Raw genomic sequence first — 19860 nt, forward strand, 5'->3', positions numbered from 1 at the left:
AGCCACGAGACAGCAGAAGGAACAGGAGCTGTATCAGGCTGAAGGCAGAGGAGATGGGGAGGATGCAAGTAAAGGTCCTGAGACTTGATTTTGTGTAGCTTCTTGGGGAACAGCACATGGAATTGGATGTGAACAACTCTTTCAAGCAATAGCAGTGAGTAGCTGCTGCCTACACAGGGCTTTGAATATTGAACCAAGAAGATAATGAAGCAGCTGGGCCAGGCATTTCATTCCCTTTCCTAGGGCAGATTCGGGAGCAGCAAGGATGGCTTTTTTAGACCTGCTGGTATGCTTTCCATGTGTTCATTTTCTGCTTGGGGGCTATGAGGGAAGAAGCCATTGGACTGCTTCCCTCTGTGAACTCACTTTATTCCTGTAGTCCTTTTTCTTTCCTGAAGTTGTAAGTTACATTTTACATGGAACCTCATCCTATCTTCTTGACTGGTTTAAAAAAAAAAGAAAAGAAAAAGAACATGCCCTTTCTGAGCGGGGAGCCTGATGACGTTCTAACGATTACAGATTTTTGAGATGTGAAAAAAATGTAATTAAATGCTAAGTCTTAGAGGTGAGTGAGGAGCATAACAGATGTAAACATTTATATGGGATGCATTAGAATTCTGCTGTGTATTGTCTTTCAGTTGAAACAAATTATGAAGTGACTAATAATAAAGTCAATATTCAATGATTTAAAACCGTGCCTTGTTACTTTTTTCAAGTGTAGTGGGAGAGGACTGGGTTTTTAACCACATGACCACCAGCCTAATCACTATTGGGCATGGAAGGCCAGGCCCCTGGAATAGCCTGAGCAGTGGTAATTGGAAATGCCACAGAGCTTGCAGATTCTGCCAGTGCGCTTGCCTAACAGAGTGAGGACAGATGTGTATTAAACCTGTAAATGTTCATATACATTTCTCACTAAGAAGGCTGCCCAACCAGAAATTCATAAACATGCTTTGGAACTCTGCCCTTCAGTGCTACAGAAATCCTGCTGCTACTTAACGCTGCAGAGGTGAAACAGGAATCTTGGCCACATGGCATGGCTTGTCTTAGTCTCTCCATAATACCAAGATGGAAGGAATTAATCCTGCAATCCATCCTTGGAGTCTTACGTTCAGTCTGGGCTTTGTGATATTTGGTCTTCCTTTTTTAAATTATTATCTCTAGGCGGGAAGAAGTCTCTATTCCACTATCATTGGAGGGACGCAATGCAAATACCAGCTGTGAGCCCTCTGCTGACTTTCATCCCTGTAATGTAGGAGACTAGTCTTGTTTTCATCTAAGATGTAACCAAGTGATTGTGTTTTGCTCTGCAGAGGTCCAGACCCGCTCTACCACTGTTGTTCTTTCCAACAATAATTCTGATTATAGAAATCCTCTCCAATACACCACCAGTGCTGAACTGTGATCTGGTAGCTTTGCTTCACATTATCCCATTTCAGGTGGAAATTAGTCTCTGGGACTTGATTATGTTGAGTTGCTCTAACTTCCCCATAGTAGAACCTAGTGGAAAACAACTTATGGTGCAAAAAAAGTTTTCAGTCCCTGCATTGAGGTTGCATGTGTCTGTACGTGTCAGGCATGTAGCTCAACAGTGTGATTCCTGCTGGCCATGGGACAGTACTTTGCAATTCATTTCCAAACCAAAGTAGCAGAGTCAGATGAAAGCTTTGCTTAAATCAGTGGTCCACAAACTGTGCGCGCACGTGTGTGTGGGGGGGGAAGCAGGGCATAGTAGGCCGTGGCGGGGGGTTCAATAGGCCCGGGCCATCCTCCATGTGGAATGAGGAGAGAGCACCATCCAGTCCTGCTCCTGGCCCCACCCCATCCCAGGTCCCCACTCCTGGCCCTGCCAGCCCTCGGCTGTGCTCCTCACCCTGCTCCTATGCCTGCCTCGTGGCTGCACTTCTCACCCTACTCCTCGCCCCAATGCTGGCCCCTGGCCACACGCTTCATCCCGGTCCAACTGCAGCCCTGGCCCCTGGCCGTGCTCCTGGGGGGTGCAAAGCGAGTAAGGAGGGGCGCAGAGCAAAAAAGCTTGGGGACCTTTGGCTTAGATCCTCTACTGGGGGACAGATGACAGTAAAACGACCCCATTAGATTGGGATGGTTCTAGAAAGGGACAAAGACTTGTTTTGGAGAGGCTGTTCCGTTTTGCCCACCCTCTAAATCAGGACAATAGTAATTTCATTGTCCTTCTCTGATGGGGTCTAGCCATGGCAATGCCCCACACTTCTTCAGAATACATAACGTATAACCTGCAAATGGAGTCCCCAGCGAAAGCCTGGCCTGAGGGCAGGACTAGAAGGGAATGCACCTCGCAGTAATGGAGAGAGGTGAAGCTTTTGGCACTATAAGAGTGCTTGAAGTGATGGATAATTGCAAAGAGCACAGTTCAAAGCGAACTCTGGGACAAGCCTATTTGGAAGCAATGAATGTAGCAAGAGAGAACTAGGGACAGCAAACCCCCCCCCCCCAACCCCCCCCCCTTGGCATGTGCCTAAAGCTGTCAGAGCAGGCTACAGATCTATTGCTATTTCAGCCAGGGCTTGCCAGGCAGGGTTCTTTGCACAAATACCACCAACGGGTTTTCCTATTTTAAGATTAGATAAGCTTCCCCCCCCCCCCCCTTCTAATAATCATAGTTATCCCAACTGGTCAGCCTGCTTGTGAAATACCTGTGCTTGGTGCTTTACAGCACAGGAAAGCTGTGCTTATCTGCACAAGCATTCACATCAACCCTGTTTTAACAGCACAGGGTAAAACCTGCTAGATGTGCACTGGCCCTTCTACTATTGTTACTGTAACTCGAACATATTTAGCTTCACTGCAGCTCAGTTCAACAGTGGGAGAACGTGTGAAAATCCTGTGAGAGAATTTAGCCTCAGTCAGGACCAGAGGCAGTGGAATTCCTATCAGCACAGTGCACCTCTAGTCCAGTCTCTGATAGTGGCAGTACCAAATGCTTGAGGTAAGTACAAGACCACCTGTGGTGGAAAACTGTACTATCTTCTTCCAAACCCTGTGAAATGAATGGGTGGCTCAAGCCCTTTAGACGTTTTAAAACCAGCAACCTGAGAGAACTTGCATCCAGGTGTTTTAAAAGAGCTAGCAGAGGACCCCTCCTCTTTCCTTCTCAGGCACCTCCCGCCCAGGCAGCCTTGCCTGTGAGCCCTACACCCCAAATGTGAGTAAGTTGTGTTGCATGGCACACAGGTTCGCAGTGCCACTCAGGTTTGGCCTGGTCAAAAAGCAGTCAGGCCATGATCTGGGTGGAAACACGTCCCCTTTCCCCCTCGCCAGCTCCAAGGCCTATGAAGTCTTGGAGCACTGGGAAATTTCAGAATACGGGAAGAAAGCTAAAGTTCTGCCAACATTTAAAAAGGTAAATTGGGAGTCGTGGATTACTATAGGACTGTTAGCCTGACACTTACTGCAAATTAATGGGACTCGATTACTAAAGAATTAAAGGAAGGTGACATATGTAATGCCAATCAGCATGGGTTCATGGAAAATAACGATCTTTTTTCATCAGTTTTCATAGATTCCAGTGCCAGAGGGAGCCTCTGTGGTAAGCTAATCTGATTTCCCGTATAGCACAGGCCACAGAAGTCCCCAAAATAATTCCTACAGCAGATCTAGAAAAACATCCAATCTTCATTTAAAAATTGCCAGTGATGGAGAATCCAGTATGACCCTTGGTAAATTGTTCCCATGGTTAATTACCCTCACTGTTAAAAATGTGTGCCTTATTGACCGTCTGAATTTGTCTAGCTTCAACTTCCATCTGTCTTTCACTTGTTCAGTCTCACCTGCTCATCATTCACATATGGGGTTGCAATACTACACTTTTCTTTGCGACTAATTTTGCAGTGGTATAGATCTTTCTGCCAGCTAGCCATGGGTAAGTTTACAAGTGCAGCATACAGGTCATCTACAGCACTTGTTCTGGCCTTCTCAGCTGCTCACTTGGCAGCTCACTTTTGCTTCTTTGTATTCACTTTCATTTGCATTTGATGAGTTAATTACTTTTTCTTTATATGCCATTTCCTTGTTTTGGATTGCTGCTTTCACTTCTGTTGGCCCACCACACTCCTCACACCCTTGGTTTTCCCCATCTGCCTCCTCTACAGATCTCTTCGCCCACCACAATTCACATTATTTTGAGGTGGTTCCAATTCTCTTCAGCCAATGCCAAATCTGTTTCCAGGTATATATCCTGTACTGCTTCACAGACTTATCTGCCACTTTCCCCTTTAACTTCCTGTATTTTAATCTTGTTTATCTTGAGTTTAGTTCCCTCCTCGTCCAACATTCTTACCTCACCATTTGTTACAAGAGGCAATATATTTGCTGATGATCTGAAAAGGAGGGTGGTAGCAGTGAAATTTCCAGGTGACAGTGTTCTTTAGATTATTCGGGAGCACAGAGGACTATGGAGAACATTAGAGGGATCTAAGCAAGCAAGCAACATGATGGCAAATAAAGTTCTGGGCCAATTTATGCACATTGGAGGGAAAAATGTAAACTACTCATGCAATTTACAGAGTTCTAAAGTAACTATCATCTAAGGGAAGGTTGGGAAGCAGGGGCCCCATGTCTGCTGCGATTCTCTGGACATGGGGTTTGCGACAGAATCCTCCCCTTGCCTCAGCATCAACTCCAGCATCTGAACTTTTACTTACAATCTGGTGCATCCTTCTTTGGGAATTCTCCCTGTGGACCCCCCCCCCATCCCTCTTCTTGGGGTGAATGTGCCCTTGGCATCTTCCAGAAAGCAGTGTCCATTGTAGTCACCTGCCTCCCTACATGCAAGGGGAAAACCTAACTTCCCTTGACTGCTGATGGTTCAGAGCACTGTGCCCTTAATGCTTGTCCTTACAGCTTTGTCTTTCTCTGCCCCTTTTGGGTGCTGCTTTTGAATGTAGTCAGTCTTTGTCAGTGCCTGTGCTCTTGGGGGAACTCAGCTAAGGCTAGGCACCTTGGACTGCTTCCCCTAATATCAGTCACAGGGGTCCAGTTTTCCTCTCTAGCTGTTCTCCCTGCCCTGGGGCCATTGGCTCAGTAGGCAGCATGGAAAGGCGCCTGCGGCCCCGCATTTGGCTCTGGTGCCACAGCACAGGGGCTCTTCAATCCCCGGGGCCTGCCACCCAGTCCGTTTTCATCTCAGCATTACAGCTAGGACAGACTTTCGGACCCTGAGAGCTTTACTGCCTAAGGACTGGTTAGCTGCCCAGACCATGATCTCCAGGAACCCCAGCCTTGGAGAAACATGCACTTCCTCCTACTGCTGCTAGCCTCCACGTGCTTCATCCCCCCCTGCCCTGCCCTGCCCCACCCATCCTCCCTGCCCCCTAGCTAGGACCCCCCACTCCTCCCCCTGCCCTGCCCCCATCCTCTCCCTGCCCCCTACCTAGGAACCCCCACTCTTCTCCCCCTGCCCTGCCCCGCCCCCATCCTCTCCTTGCCCCCTAGCTAGGACCCCCCCCACTCCTCTCCCCCTGCCCCGCCCTGCCCCCACTCCTCTCTCCCTGTCCCCTAGCTAGGAACCCCCCAGCCCTCTCCTCCGGCCCCCAGTCCTCTCCCTGCCCCCTACCTAGGAACCCCCACTCCTCTCTCCCTGCCCCGCCCCCATCCTCTCCCTGCCCCCTAGCTAGGAACCCCCCAGCCCTCTCCTCCGGCCCCCAGTCCTCTCCCTGCCCCCTACCTAGGAACCCCCCAGTCCTCTCCTCCGGCCCCCCCTGCCCTGGCCCGCAGAAGCAGCTGTGGGGGCCCCTCCCAGGCCTAACGGTTCCCAACCGCCCTGGCCGGCGCGCGGGGTGCCGTTATGCTAATGAGCCCGTGGGCGCGGCTGACTCCGGAGCCCCGCCCGGCGCCGCGGCTGAAGGGGGAGGCTGGGGCCGAGCCGGGCCCATGGAGGCAGCGGAGCTGGAGGAGGATGAGGCGGCGGCGGGAGCCGGCAGCGGCCGGGGAGGCCGGGCCGGGAGCTGCGCGGGCATCCGGGTGCTGAAGGTGAGAGGCCGGGCGGGTCCCCCCTGCCCGGGGAACGTCGCCCCCGCCCGCGAAGGGCCTGTTCCCCAGCCCAGCCCTCGGGCGGCGCGCTCTGAACAGCCCCCTCGGCGGGGCTGGGGTCCCGGCCCGAGGTGCAGGGCGGGGCCCGCTGCAGCGCTCCGGGGGCCGGCGGGGCGAGGCGGCTCTGAGGCGGCCGGGGCCCCGCGTGCCGCGGGACCGGCACCGGCACCTCTGTTCCCCGGCGGCTGGGGCGGGGGCCGCCTGCCTAGGGAGAGGGCGCTGCGGGCTCCAGCCTGGAGGGCCCGGGCGTGGGTCTGGGGGCGAGGCCTTCGTCGGCGGAGGGGCAGGCCGGCGCCTGGATGGGCTGTGGGCTGAGGAGGGCAGGTACTGGCGAGTGCCCCCAGCCGCCCATCTACATCACTTCTCCGTCCCTGGCTTGAGCTGGGGCAGCACCTCTTCATCCATCTGCTGCTCTCACGCGCTGGGGCATCTTGGGGATGGAGGCTGCACCGGGGAGAAGATGCTGTCCAGCTGTCATCATCTGTGGATGGGTAGCAGAAGAATCCGTAGCATCTGTCTCCCGAAGCAGGCTACAGATATTAGAAGAAGGGAATCGACCCTGCCGCAGCCCAGGGGTGGAATTTGGATTATGTGAATTTCTCCCCTAAGACCTCTGAAGAGAGAACCCCAACAAACTTCTAATGAAGCCATATGTTGGTTACACTGGTTCCTTAATCATGCTGTGGTCAAACGTTCACAGTGATTACCGCAGTATTGGCAGGACTTAACTATAACTATGACATTCATTGCCCCAGAGGTTGAGAAACAGGTTGAGAAACACTGATCTAGCTAGCTTTCTGTCCACCTTATAGTCCATTCATCCAACTCATACTCCTGTAACTTGCTGGCAAGAATACTGTGGGAGACTGTATCAAAAGCTTTGCTAAAGTCAAGGTATATCATGTCTACTGCTTTCCCCACATCCACAGAGCCAGTCATCTCATCATAGAAGGCAATCAGGTTGGTCAGGCATGACTCGCCCTTGATGAATCAGTGTTGACTGTTCCTGATCACCTTCCTCTCCTACAAGTGTCTCAAAACTGTAGCCCAAATTGTTAAAATTTGGCAAAGTTATAGGCAGTGGAAACAAGGTCTTATAATGAGAAATGTTAGGCAACCTTAATAGACAGTGCTACCACTCCTGCATTTAATACAAACAGGTTCTGTTTTTCAGTCAGGGAATACAGAAGTTTTTTCTTAGTGATACTAACCTGGCCACATTGTGCATCACTGAAAACTATAGAAAAAATTGTGCTTAGACTTCTTGAAAATAAATACAAATAAAGTCCTGGCTTGGTCATAACCAAGAGAGCAAAGTTTTCAGCTACAAAAGAGAATTTTTGAGCTTGTGAAAATGGGAGGGTTGTAATGAAAGTCCCAATGTGTAACCTTAATTATAGTGATGCTTCTAAGCACCTGCTATAGTAACTTGCTGAAATGTCAGCTTTTATCAAGAAGTAGTTTCAGGACACAGCTACACCTCGATTACAGCCCATGTTCTCTATGCTGCTTTCCATCTAAAATAATAGTATGTCCAAGAGGCAGACTTGATGTGGTGAGTAACTTGCAAGTCAGTGATGTGAGGGAGGGTTGAAAGCACAAAGAGTATGTAGAAAGTCTATTTAATAAAGAAGGATGATAACCTAGACTTCACATCTTGAAGGATCTCTCAGTGCTTTTGAGATTGAGCGTGAGGATCACTTCATCAGCACTGAAAAGCAGCCACTTCTGATGAAAACACAGCAGCGGTCTAACGATGTATATCTACGTAAGAATTTAGGGCAGGCAATGAAGTAGCCTGTCATAACAATTTGAAATTAAGGAGGCTAATGTAATTTCTCAAGTTGGACTGTGAAGAGAGTGAGTATTTTCAAGATCCATCTTTCTTGCATTGGCAAAGGAGGATTGAATGTTGAGGCTGGGTTAGAATTTGTGGTGGGAAGAACTTTTGGTGGATTTCTGGATTATGCAAGTGGACTGTGAAGAAAGGACTGACTTGGTTATGTATTTTGCCTGATCTCTGCTGATTCCCCAACCTTGATATCTTTGGGGCAAGGATTGTCTCCTATTTGGGCCCTGATTCTGGATAGAACCGAGGTGCATTGCCCCAGCTGGGAACTAACTTGTAAGAATGTTATAGATAGCCCTATTTTGCCCCCAACCTTTCACCCCTTGTCTGTCATAGGTATGAAAAGGGTATAGAAAGGAGTGGGGAGTGGCTGGAATGGCTGTTCCCCTGCTATTCTGGGATGGCAGATTGGCTCACAGGCAGCTGTTCAAAGCTGCCATTGGTAAGAACAGCTGGGGACTGGGCTCAGAATCCTAGAGGTAAAAAGTTGTCTTAAAGCCATATTTGCATCACCCTGCCCCACTTCTTTTTCCAGGGTATATCTTCTGAGATGCAGAACAAAGAATTGGAGCCTAAGTTTCTGTACAGTGCCAGCACAGTGAGGTCCTGCAATAGAAATATAAACTCAGAAGATATTGGTTTAGTTGATGTTCCTGTCATTTTGAAGCATTTCCCTGCGTGTATCTTCTTCTGCTGTGAGATAATTGGTTGCTGTGTCCTGAGAAGGATCTTAATTGTTTCCTCTCAGTGTGGAGGCCCAGCAGCTTCTAGAGAAGGAGTTCTCAATATTTTCCTTTCCAAGGCGCCGCCGCCGTCCGTCGTCGTCGTCCGTGTCCCCCCCCCCCCCCTGCTATAAAAACTCCATGGCCCATCTGTGCCACAACTGTTTTCTGCATATAAAAGCCAGGGCCAGCATTAGGGGGTAGCAAGCCGGGCAATTGTCCAGGGCCCTGCGAAGCTCAGTTGCTCAGGCTCTGGGGCTTCAGCCCCAGCCCCATGAATCTGATGCCAGCCCTGCTAGGCAGATCCCCTGAAACCTGTTTGCAACTGCTGTTCTGGAGGATGAAGTGCTGCATTGCTTGTGAGGTGACAGATGCTCATGGGAGTCTGGCACCACCATCTGGAAGCAGAGCAAACCTTAGAAGGATTTTTTAGGTACCATGATGAATCTGTCCCTCACCTAATAGAGGAAAATCTAGTTGGTAGCTAAACTGTTGCTGACTGCTAAAGTGACCAATGATTGTAAAAATTACTTTATGTGGAATATGCATCTGGCACTTTGGGACTCTGAGGCAGGGCGAGGAAACCAATGTAATATTGTCTTGGCTAACACTTTATTATGGTAGGCTTATGGTATATTCCTTTGTAGCAGTGGCCTTCAGTCTTCACAGATGATGAGTTTGAACACCTGCTGTGGAATGAGCAGTTAGCATAGTGAGATTTGAATCAACCCATGTTGCTTTTTATGGCACTAGCTTGTTAGTTGCAGTGGTAGAGCCAGGCCCATCAAGAGAAATTTGGAGCCCCAGTACATAATGTTCACCCCTGCAATTTCACTTTATTTACACAGACATTAGACATTTTGGGAGGGCCCTGGGCTTGGGGCCCTGATACAATGTCTCCTTGTCTCTCCCCCCCCTTTGTCAGCCCCGGGTAGAGCTTTATCTCTAGGCAAAAAGGAATGAGCATGACTATGTCTGTCATTAAGGAGACAATTCCATATTCTAGTGAGTCCTTGTTTTTGAATCATCAAAACATCAAACCAGTCAGCTGGGACAGAGGATTTGGTTCCATCTCTCGTTTAATTTTCCTGTTAATTGTATGCTTCTCTTTAGTAAATGGGTGAGACCCAAAGAGGTGAAGAAAGTTTCCAGATTATAGAGATACAGGGTGTTGCAGATGCTTTCCCAGCACAATCCAGGGACCATTCCCAGTCTTACCTTAGTTTTATGCAATCTACCCACCTGTCTTGTCCAGTGCTGTTTACAGGATGACTGCAGCCCATAAGGGATGGGGGAATTTAGGGAAGCAGAAAGAGTGGTTGGTGAGGGGTGGAAATTGCATTTGGCTGGTCACTGGAGTTGACAGAGACGGAAAGCAGGAGGGCAATCTGTTGGATTTCAGTCTTAGTGCCAGCAACTAACCATCTGCTTTTGATGTCCTTTAGAGGAACATGAAGCGCAATGGGAGCAGAAACTGCTTGAACAGGAGGAGTCAGTTTGGCTCCCATGAGAGAGACTGGCTGAAAGAGGATGTTGGGCGAGGCTGTGTATACATTTATGGAGCAGACTCTACAAGTACCACCTCTTCTGACCTGCACTTGGTCCTCTGTACAGTGGATACCCTGGCATCTGAGATCTGTGATGGAGAGGGTAGGGAGAACCTCTATTTGCAGCTCCAAGGAGACCTGGTCAGGTAAGGACAGAAGGAAAAGGTAAATCCCATTCCAGAAATGAACGGAGGGCAGTGCTGTCTGACTATATGCAAAAGGGAGCGAGTGAGTAGGGTTGATTTGAAGTAGGCAGGTATAGCCTTATAATTAATTTGGGGTGCAAGATGTACTAGTCACTCATAATAGGTTTGGTCTTTGGTGGCTACTTAGAGATTAATTAAGATGATGAGATCCTGCTGAGGGTGAGGTTTGAGTCCCTTTTTATGCACCTATTCCTTACACATGCCTGTTTCTGAGACCATATTTAATTGAGTGTTGGCCTCTTGTCCATATTTGTCTTTCCTGCTACCCGTTTTTCAGGTTCTGATAATTGTCGTAAGCATTTGTGCGGATAGAAGTTTCTCTGTGTAAAGCGGTTAGAGTGGTCCATCTAAATAAAGACTGTCTAGACTATAAAATCTATTACAAGATTATATATCTACTGGAAAATCTTCTGACCCAAGGTTACTTACTAATGCTAACTTTTTTATTAGGCCTAATGTGGCTTTATGCTAACTATTACTGCCACTTGGCCTCAAGCTGAATACTAGGCTTCAGGCTCACTGCAAAGCCCATTTTAAAATGATCTTTGTTTCTTTTATTATTCTTACTTGCATCATAGCTTTAGTTTAATTTGCACTAATTAAGCAAGCATATTATCTTTTTCTAAAATATAAGTGGTTACTTACCTGATCAGCTGAGCTCAGGTCATGGATCAGCAAAGGGGTTCTGTATAGCAGATGGACTCATCTCTGAATATATAATGCTATAATTCATGGACAGAAGCTGTTATGCTCAGATAGGAAACACTCATTGGTATTTTGGCTGGGAGGATTTGACAGGCTGTTCCATTAGAAGCACCTCCTCTGAGTGTATCTTCTGACTGTGTTAAAAGCCTGTTCCACTTCTAGTTGGACATGGAATATGCCCTGACGTAAGAGAGATCCCTGTTTATAAAATACTGCATCTTTTTCTATATAAAGGGCTAAATTTTACTCCCAGTATATGCTACTTAAAAAACACTATCCTTTATTCATCTTTATAAAACTGGTATCCTAAATTATAGCATATTTGTTAGACAAATTATTCAAATATATTCACCAGAAAAAGACCATAGAGAAAAGGGTCAGAGTTAAGGTCATGGGAATGTCTAATGTGAATGTTCACAAGTGTAGATTTTCTTGAGAATGCATAGCTCTGAGTTATCTTCTGTGATCATTTCTGTACCTTAACATCTACATTTTATTAACTGAAATGATCTTGGTATGTACTTTTGTAATGGTTGTGACTGAGCAACTTTATAAGTTAATGCTTTTTTGCTGGGAGTATCCTTTTTTAAAAAAATGAATTGCAAAGTAAGCTTGTCTATTTATACCTTTAGCAATAAAGTTTTATGTACAGAAAACTTGGACTTTAGTGCATAAAGTGTTTTGCCTTAGGCCATTATGCACTGAAAAGAGACTTCAGCTCATAAAGTTTAATGTGCACAAACTTTGTGTTGAGAAGGTCATGGATTCTTCATAGCTTTACAAGCCATAGACTCCTTTCAGATTTAGACTCTGTGTCGCCACCAGTGAACTTTGGATTTCAGCACGTTAAAGCTGCCACTCCTTTTCCCAGACAAAGCTAAAACCAGTGTCTGTAATCCACTGTTTTTTCTTCACAATAAGGTAGAGATGTATAAAACTGTGTACACTGAATTATTTATTGTATAATGTCTTCATGAGCTGAAGGGTACCTGATCCTTCTAATTGCCTCAGACCAACAGTAAATCCATGTTCCTTGTTCCACACTCTTTCATAGACTCTCAGCAGGGATTAATCCTCAAGCCAGCATAGCTCACTCAGCATAGGTTGGGTGTACTGAACATCTGAGTTCCTGAGATTCCAGACATGGTTTTATCTAGGGAGAAGTGTGGGAGCAAGAAGGAGGCTAGAACTGTGATACGGTGGCTGATAAAATTTTATGTGCAAGTTTTGCAGGGACCAAACTCCATTCAAATTCACTGCACTAGAAACTTTCCCTGCACAAATTGCTCATTTGGAATGCTTAAAAAACTGGAGTCTTGAAGTTTTAAAAGTTTAATAGAAAATTTTTCTGCTGCAGTGTTGGGATTCCCTTTGCAACCTTTTCCACTCAGCTTATCCAGAATACCTTGTCCAGTTCTTGGAAGACACTTTATCTGGTTTTCTGGGATCCAAAAAACTGAATTCAACTCCAGATTTTGTCACTCAGGTTCCTTTATTTGGCAAACAGCAAAACTATGCTGATCAGACTCAAATGTGGAGGTGGGCATAGGGTGCACCACAAATCCAGAGTAACACAGAAAAACCTCTTCCTTTACATACATTTACACTTTATATTGCTTATATTACTTTGCAGGAACCAATCCCTATGTGGCATGCTCTGTCCATGCATGCATTGTCTACAGTCAACCTAGTCTTTACCTCATCTCTACATTCTAACTGTTTTGTCCATTGTTAGTAAATGGTTCCCTGGGTGTTCTCCATCTTATTTTAGCTGGGTCAAACATTCTGTTTTTTTCAATTTAATAATCTGTTTAGCTCCCTAATTCTGTTATCCAAGAAATGAGGCCTCCCTCCAGATGTTAACTACTCATGTCAGGCCAGGTCTCCACTACATGTAGTCTGCTCACAAATCTTGTTGTGGTTTTGGCATAGAAAGTTTCATACAGAGGAATTCATGATGGAATTTTATAAACTCTGGCTTGTACGGTTTGCAAACATGTAACTCGATTTAAAAAAAAAATTATTAGCTGTCTTCAGATTATATTTCATTGACTCTCAGTTGCTGCCTCCCTTTTCAATACTGTAAGCAAGTGCAATTTCAGTGAATTCAGTGATGTTGCACTCCCTTTTGCAAGGTCTGCATTTGGCTCTCAGATTTTTCTGCTGTTGTGCATTGGGTGCTGAGCGTGCAGAATTCAAGCAATGCTGCAAATTCTGCATGCTCAGCACCCAATGCACATCGATACAGGAAAAGGAAAACAGTGCCATCCCCTTCTGTATTCAGTGAGGCAAGTAAGACGCAGCTTATAGTGGAGTTTTCCCTTCACTTACAGGGTTTCTCTTGTAGGTGTGTCTGAGTTGCAGGAACCAGGTCTAGGTCAGTTACAGTAAGGATAAATATAGCTGTTGGCATGAATTCAGCTGATAAACTGTGTTCATTGGGTGAAATGTTTATAGGAAAATGGTTCATTACTGAGTTCTTTAGTGATCTTTCAGTGCTCAGAGAAAAGCACAGACCCTTTACTACAGAGCCCTGGTAAAGTTAGGCTTCAGAGATGCATTTGTGGAGCAGTTGTAAGATTGTGTTTTAATTCCTCTTTTGAACTTTTGTTCCAGCCTCTCTCTCCTTGTTTTTTGCAGCATTACTTCCCTTTGATTTGTGGCTTATTGAACAGCTAAGTTAATTGGTCTTGTGAATGATACTTTGAAACCCAAACCTGAGCTGTAAACAGATTGCTGCACGTCCCACTTCCACACTTGCTACCCTCTCAGTGCCTTTAGCAACTCAACAGGCTTGATCTTGAAATTCAGTTCTTTAACTATTGCATGTCTTGTGCAAAATTCTGAATGTACATGGAGCGAGAAGGTCCTCTAAATGCACCTCAAAGGGAGAAGTCTCCATAGAGATACAGGAAGGATAAAATTCTCCTAAGTAGTCATCTGGTCAATTCTGTTGAGGAAGATGACACAATATTTAAGGTCTCATCATTCCCAAGGTCTCTCAAATGCCCTATTGAGATAATTCCATTTAGCATACTATCTGCTGATCTAAGTGGTCACTTGAATGTGAACACAAATAATCCAGTCAAGCATCTGATTTAATTTATACTCCAGATATGTTGGACCCCCAGTAACTCTTAATTCTCCACCATTTGAATCCTCGTAGGTGGATTTTGCCCACCTCTCCTGAGTCAAGCATCCACATATTGCTCACCCTTTTGGGGCAGGAATGGGGGCAGGAGAGGCTCCCCATGTATTTATCCTGAACTTCTAGGAGTGTTCTTGTGGTGTTACTCCTCAGTTGAATTAGGTCCTCCCTCAGTTGAATTAGGTCCTCCCTCAGGCTCTGTGATCCCCATTAAGTGCATACATATTTCAGGATATGGACCCTGGACTTCAGAAAAGTGGACAAAAACAGCAGGATATGAATGCTGGACTTCAGAAAAGCACACTTCGACTCCCTCAGAGAACTGATGGGCTGGATCCCCTGGAAGGCTAATATGAGGGGGTAAGGAGTCCAAGAGACCCGGCTGTATTTTAGAGAAACCTTATTGAGAGTGCAAGAACAAACCATCCCGATATGCACAAAGAATAGCAAATATGGCAGGCAACCAGCTTGGCTTAACAAAGAAATCTTCAGTGAGCTTAAACCCAAAAAAGAAGCTCACAAGAAGTGGAAGCTTGGTCAGATGACCAGGGAGGAGTAAAAAAATACTGCTTAAGCATGCAGGAGTGAAATCAGGAAGGCCAAAGCACAATTGGAGTTGCAACTAGCAAGGGACTAGAAGGGTAACAAGAAGGGTTTCTACAGGTATGTTAGCAACAAGGAGGTGGTCAGGGAAAGTGTGGGTCCTTTACTGAATGGGGGAGGCAACCTAGTGACAGATAATGTGGAAAAAAGCTGAAGTACTCAATGCTTTTTTTTGCCTCTGTCTTCACAGACAAGATCAGCTCCCAGACTACTGCACTGGGCAGCACAAAATGGAGAGGAGTTGAGCAGCCCTCAGTGCTCAAAGAACAGGTTCAAGACTATTTAGAAAGGCTGGACATGCACGAGTATATAGGGCTGGATGCAAAGCATCTCAGGGTACTGAGGGAGTTGGCTGATGTGATTGCAGAGCCATTGGCCATTATCTATGAAAACTTGTGAGGATTTTCAAAAAAGGGAAGAAGGAGAACCAGGGAACGACAGACCGGTCAGCCTCACCTCAGTCCCTGGAAAAATCCTGGAGCAGGTCCTCAAGGAATCCATTTTGAGTCACATGGAAGAGAGGAAGGTGATCAGGAACAGTCAGCATGGATTCACCAAGGGCATGTCATGCCTGACCAACCTGATTGCCTTCTCTGGTGGGATGACTGGCTCTGTGGACATGGGAAAAGTGGTGGACATGATATATCTTGACTTTTGCTAAACTTTTTATAGGGTCTACCACTGTATTCTTATCAGGAAGTTAAAGAAGTATGGGTTGGATGAATGGTAGATAAGATGAATAGAAAGCTGACTAGATCATCTGGCTCAATGGGTAGTGATCAATGGCTCAATGTCTAGTTGGCAGCTGGTAACAAGGGGAGTGCCCCAGGTGTCGGTCCTGGGGCTAGTTTTGTTCAACATCTTCATTAATGATCTGGAGAATGGGGTGGATTGCACCCTCAGCAAGTTTGCAGATCAGACTAAGCTGGGGGGGAGTGGCAGATACGTTGGAGGATAGGGATAGGATACAGAGTGACTTAGACAAATTAGAGGATTGGGCCAAAAAGAATCAGATGAAGTTCAACAAGGACAAGTGCTGCACTTAGGACAGAAGAATCCCATGCACTGCTACGGACTGGAGACCGACGGGCTAGGTAGCAGTTCTGCAGAAAAGATCCTGTGGTTTACAATGGACAAGAAGCTGGATATGAGTCAACCGTGTGTTCTGGTTGCCAAGAAGGCTAATGGCATATTGGGCTGCATTAGTAGGAGCATTGCCAGCAGATTGAGAGAAGTGATTATTCTCCTCTATTCGGCACTGGTGAGGCTACATCTGGAGTATTGTGTCCTGTTTTGTGCCCCCCACTACAGAAAGAATGTGGACAAATTGGAAAGAGTCCAGCGGAGGGCAACAAAGATGATTAGGGAGCTGGAACACATGACTTATGAGGAGAGGCTGAGGGAACTAGGCTTGTTTAATCTGCAGAAGAGAAGAATGAGGGGGGATTTGATAGCAGCCTTCAGCTACCTGAAAGGGATTCCAGGGAGGATGGAGCTAGGCTCTTCTCAGTGTCTGTAGATGACAGAACTAGGTCTCAGGTTGCAGTGGGGGAGGTCTAGGTTGAATATTAGGAAAAACTTTTTCACTAGGAGGGTGGTGAAGCATTGGTTACCTTGGGAGGTGGTGGACTCTCTGTCCTTACAGGTTTTTAAGGTGTAGCTTAACAAAACCCTGACTGGGATGATTTAGTTGGGGTTGGTCCTGCTTTGAGCGGGGGGTTGGACTAGATGACCTCGTGAGGTCCCTTCCAACCCTAATCTATGATTTCACTAAGTTTCCCCTGAGCGTTTACCTCTATAAACTGTATGGTCTAAGCTCTTCAACCTCTTTCTAGCTAAGAACCTCTGTTCCTTAGAATCTCTTTGAAATTTCTTCAAAATTTATAACTCTCAACAAAGGGCAGGTTCCCAAAACTATAGGGACAAAACTCTTTTCTGTACGGATGACCGAGGTAATCATAGGCTCGTCTCACGTTGATTCCAGGCAAGATAATGGAGTTGCTGATGTGTAACTTGATTAATAAAGAATTAAAGAATAGTAATCTAAATAATGTCAACGAACATGGGATAATGGAAAATAAATCCTGTGAATTAAATGGATATGTTTTTGATGAGATTACAAAGTTGGTTGGTAAAAATAATAGTGTTACTGTAATATACCTAGTTTTCTATAAGGAATTTGATGTGGTACTGCATGACATTTTGATTAAAAATCTAGAATGATACAAAATTAACACGGCACACATTAAATGGATTAAAAATTGGATATCTCATAAATCTCAAAATGTAATTGTAAACGGTGAATCATCAAGTGGGTGTGTATCTAGTAGGGCCCACAGGGATTGCTTCATAGCCAGACGCTATTTAACATTTTTATCAATGGCCTAAAAGAGAACATAAAATCATCACTGATAAAGTTTGCACATGATACAAAAATTGAGGGAGTGGTAAATAATGAAGAGGATAGGTCTCTGATCGAGAGTGATCTGGGTTGCTCTGTTAAGTTGAACACAAGCAAATAATATGCATTTTTAATATGGTTAAATGTAAATGTGTACATCTGGGAACAAAAATGTGGACCATACTTACAGGATGCTGCACTTTCCTCCACATGGTTAGCATAACAAGTCTCTAGGAAAACAACTCTAGAAAGGCAGACATATCTTATCATATCCATAGTGTACCCACAAAACTTGAATTTGATTTAAAATGCTCCACTTTTGTAGATGCATTCAGCGCTTTTTTGGATTCCCATGCTACAGTTTTCACTGAAACTGAATTTTCCACAGCCTCTTCAGGCTCTGATAGTAAGTACTTTGTATTGGCACACTGTATACACCATAGACTAGCCTGTTGTAAAGAATCTAATTTAACAGCATCAAATTCACAATGTTGGGCAAGCCTGTCAGATTGCCATAAGTTGCAAAATAAAAAAGAAAGTCCCTTTCTCTTGCTTTCTTTTGTGAAACAACAAACAGGGTACTCTATCCTGGGAAGCAATGACTTTGAAAACAATTTGGGGTCATGGTGGATAACCAGCTGATCATGAGCTCCCCATTTGATAGTGCAGCCAAAAGGGTCAATGTGATTAGATGCATAAAAAGGAATCTTGAGTATGAGTGTAGAGATTATTTTATCTTGTATTTGGCACTTGTACAATTGCTGCTGGAATACTGTGTCCAGTTTTGGACCCAGTTCAAGACGGATGGTGATAAATTGGAGAGGATTCAGAGAAGAGCCACGAGAATGATTAAAGGATCGGAAAACATGCCTTATAGTGATACTCAAGTAGCTTAATCTATTTAGCTTAACAAAGAGAAGTTTAAGGAGTGACTTGATTACAGTCTATCAAATATTTGTTCCCCACATAGGTACATGTAATAGTGTTTTTTAAGAATGGTGTTTTTAAAAAAAAAATCTATGCCCTAGGAATTATTTTGGGAAAGTTCTGTGGCCAGTGTTATACAAAAGGTCAGACTAGATGATCACAATGTCGCTTCTGGCCTTGGAATCTATGGATACATAAAAACTGGCTGCTATGCATGGGCATTAACTAAAGTTACATTAGTGTCTGTGAAGTTATTGTTGCTCTCTGCTGGCCTCCTGTTCCCTTCCATGGTTTTTTCTTACCGTGATCTGATAGTGCGCTCTCACTGGCCTAGCTGAAGTAACCAGTCCTTAGTATGTAATGCTGAAGACACTAGACTGGAGGGTTTGACCCAACAAAAAGGAGAGGAAGTGTTCTCAGTGAATTGCTGGTATATTTCCCAACAATGCTAACCCTCAGTATGTACTGTACTATGTGTAGGAAAGACCATGCCCAAGTACAGTCTCTTCAGTTGCATGTGTCTGAATGTGATTGCTTTCAGGTTTAGTATGTTTACAGATTGCACTGCTTTGTGTTGGGGGAAGTTGCACATTTTCTGTATTCAGTTCAAGGATGAAAGGATGTATCGTGTAATGCACTGTCTTCACAGATACCATCTATTTAGATCCTGCATCTTGTGTTCACTAGTTCTGTACAGGCTGAACTCCTCAAGTCCTCACATTTTTTACCCTTAAGGGCAACATTAATAGGTCAAGTTGCAAGTGCCTTCACTTTCTGTTGGTTTTGCACCACCCAGGACTCGAACCATTGCCCTTGAAACCTTCCAGTCAGTTCCTCTTTGACTAGGGTTTGTAAAGGAATTTCTTGTAGGAGCTGTGCTGCACCAGCAACTTACTTGCTTTGGTATCTTTTTTGGTTTGAAGACACTTGGAGCACATACCACACTCCAAGGTACCACTGATGGAGTTAGGGGCTTCAGGCACCTTTTTGTCCAGACACCAGGCATCAATTTCCCTTTCTCAGCCACAGCCAGAAAGCTTAAATGATAGGGTGTGTGTGGGGACCTGTAGAAGTCATGCCAACACACTCAAAGTCTGCCTTGAAGTCTACAGTGATGCCTTGGTGCTTCCCTCTCACCCTGAGTTTGGAGTCTTTGAATCATTTGGTGCAGTCAGAGCATTTTGCAGCAATATTAATACCATCCCTGAGTGGGCTCTTTGTGCCTCTTGCTCCATGATTCTCAGCACAGTGAATGTCTCTGCCTCCCAAAGTATTGTTGATGTTCCAGGCTACCCCATCATTTTGCTAACTCCAAGTGCTTGTGTGGAGACAATGGGGCTGATTAGGACAATGAGGTGATTGAGGAGTCCGGGGAACTTTTTGATGCTAAATACATCTCCATGGTGAAAGAGCAGCAGGATGAGGGTTTTTTTTTTTTTTTTTTTTTGGAATCCAACTTGCCTACAGTTGTTTTAAAAAAAAAAAAAAAAAAGCTGCAAAGTTGCCAGTCCAGGAAAGTGCAGAAGCCACGATTGAGAGATGCACAGGCCAGGCGCCCAGTGCCTTTCTTTCGCCAACTGGAGAAGGGTGGCAGACAACCCCCTTTCCCTCCCATGCACACCTATTGGGGCATAGTTGACCAGAGGAAAAACCAGACAAATTCAGTGTAATGTGCCTCAGAAC

General features: G+C 45.4%; 1 protein-coding gene across 1 annotated transcript in view; it reads left to right on the forward strand.

The window, feature by feature from the left end:
- Window positions 1-5840: 5840 nt before the first annotated feature.
- PHLPP2 (PH domain and leucine rich repeat protein phosphatase 2) overlaps window positions 5841-19860 on the forward strand; it is a 106934-nt gene continuing 92914 nt past the window's right edge. The window contains 2 exon segments of the mRNA XM_067543414.1: window positions 5841-6009; window positions 10086-10333. Coding sequence (XP_067399515.1) covers window positions 5911-6009; window positions 10086-10333 — 347 coding nt within the window. The 5' untranslated portion in view covers window positions 5841-5910.

Source organism: Emydura macquarii, unplaced genomic scaffold (genome assembly GCF_026122565.2).
Source record: "Emydura macquarii macquarii isolate MOO-44397 ecotype Brisbane River unplaced genomic scaffold, CSIRO-AGI_Emac_v2 contig_839, whole genome shotgun sequence".
Lineage (NCBI taxonomy): Eukaryota > Metazoa > Chordata > Testudines > Chelidae > Emydura > Emydura macquarii.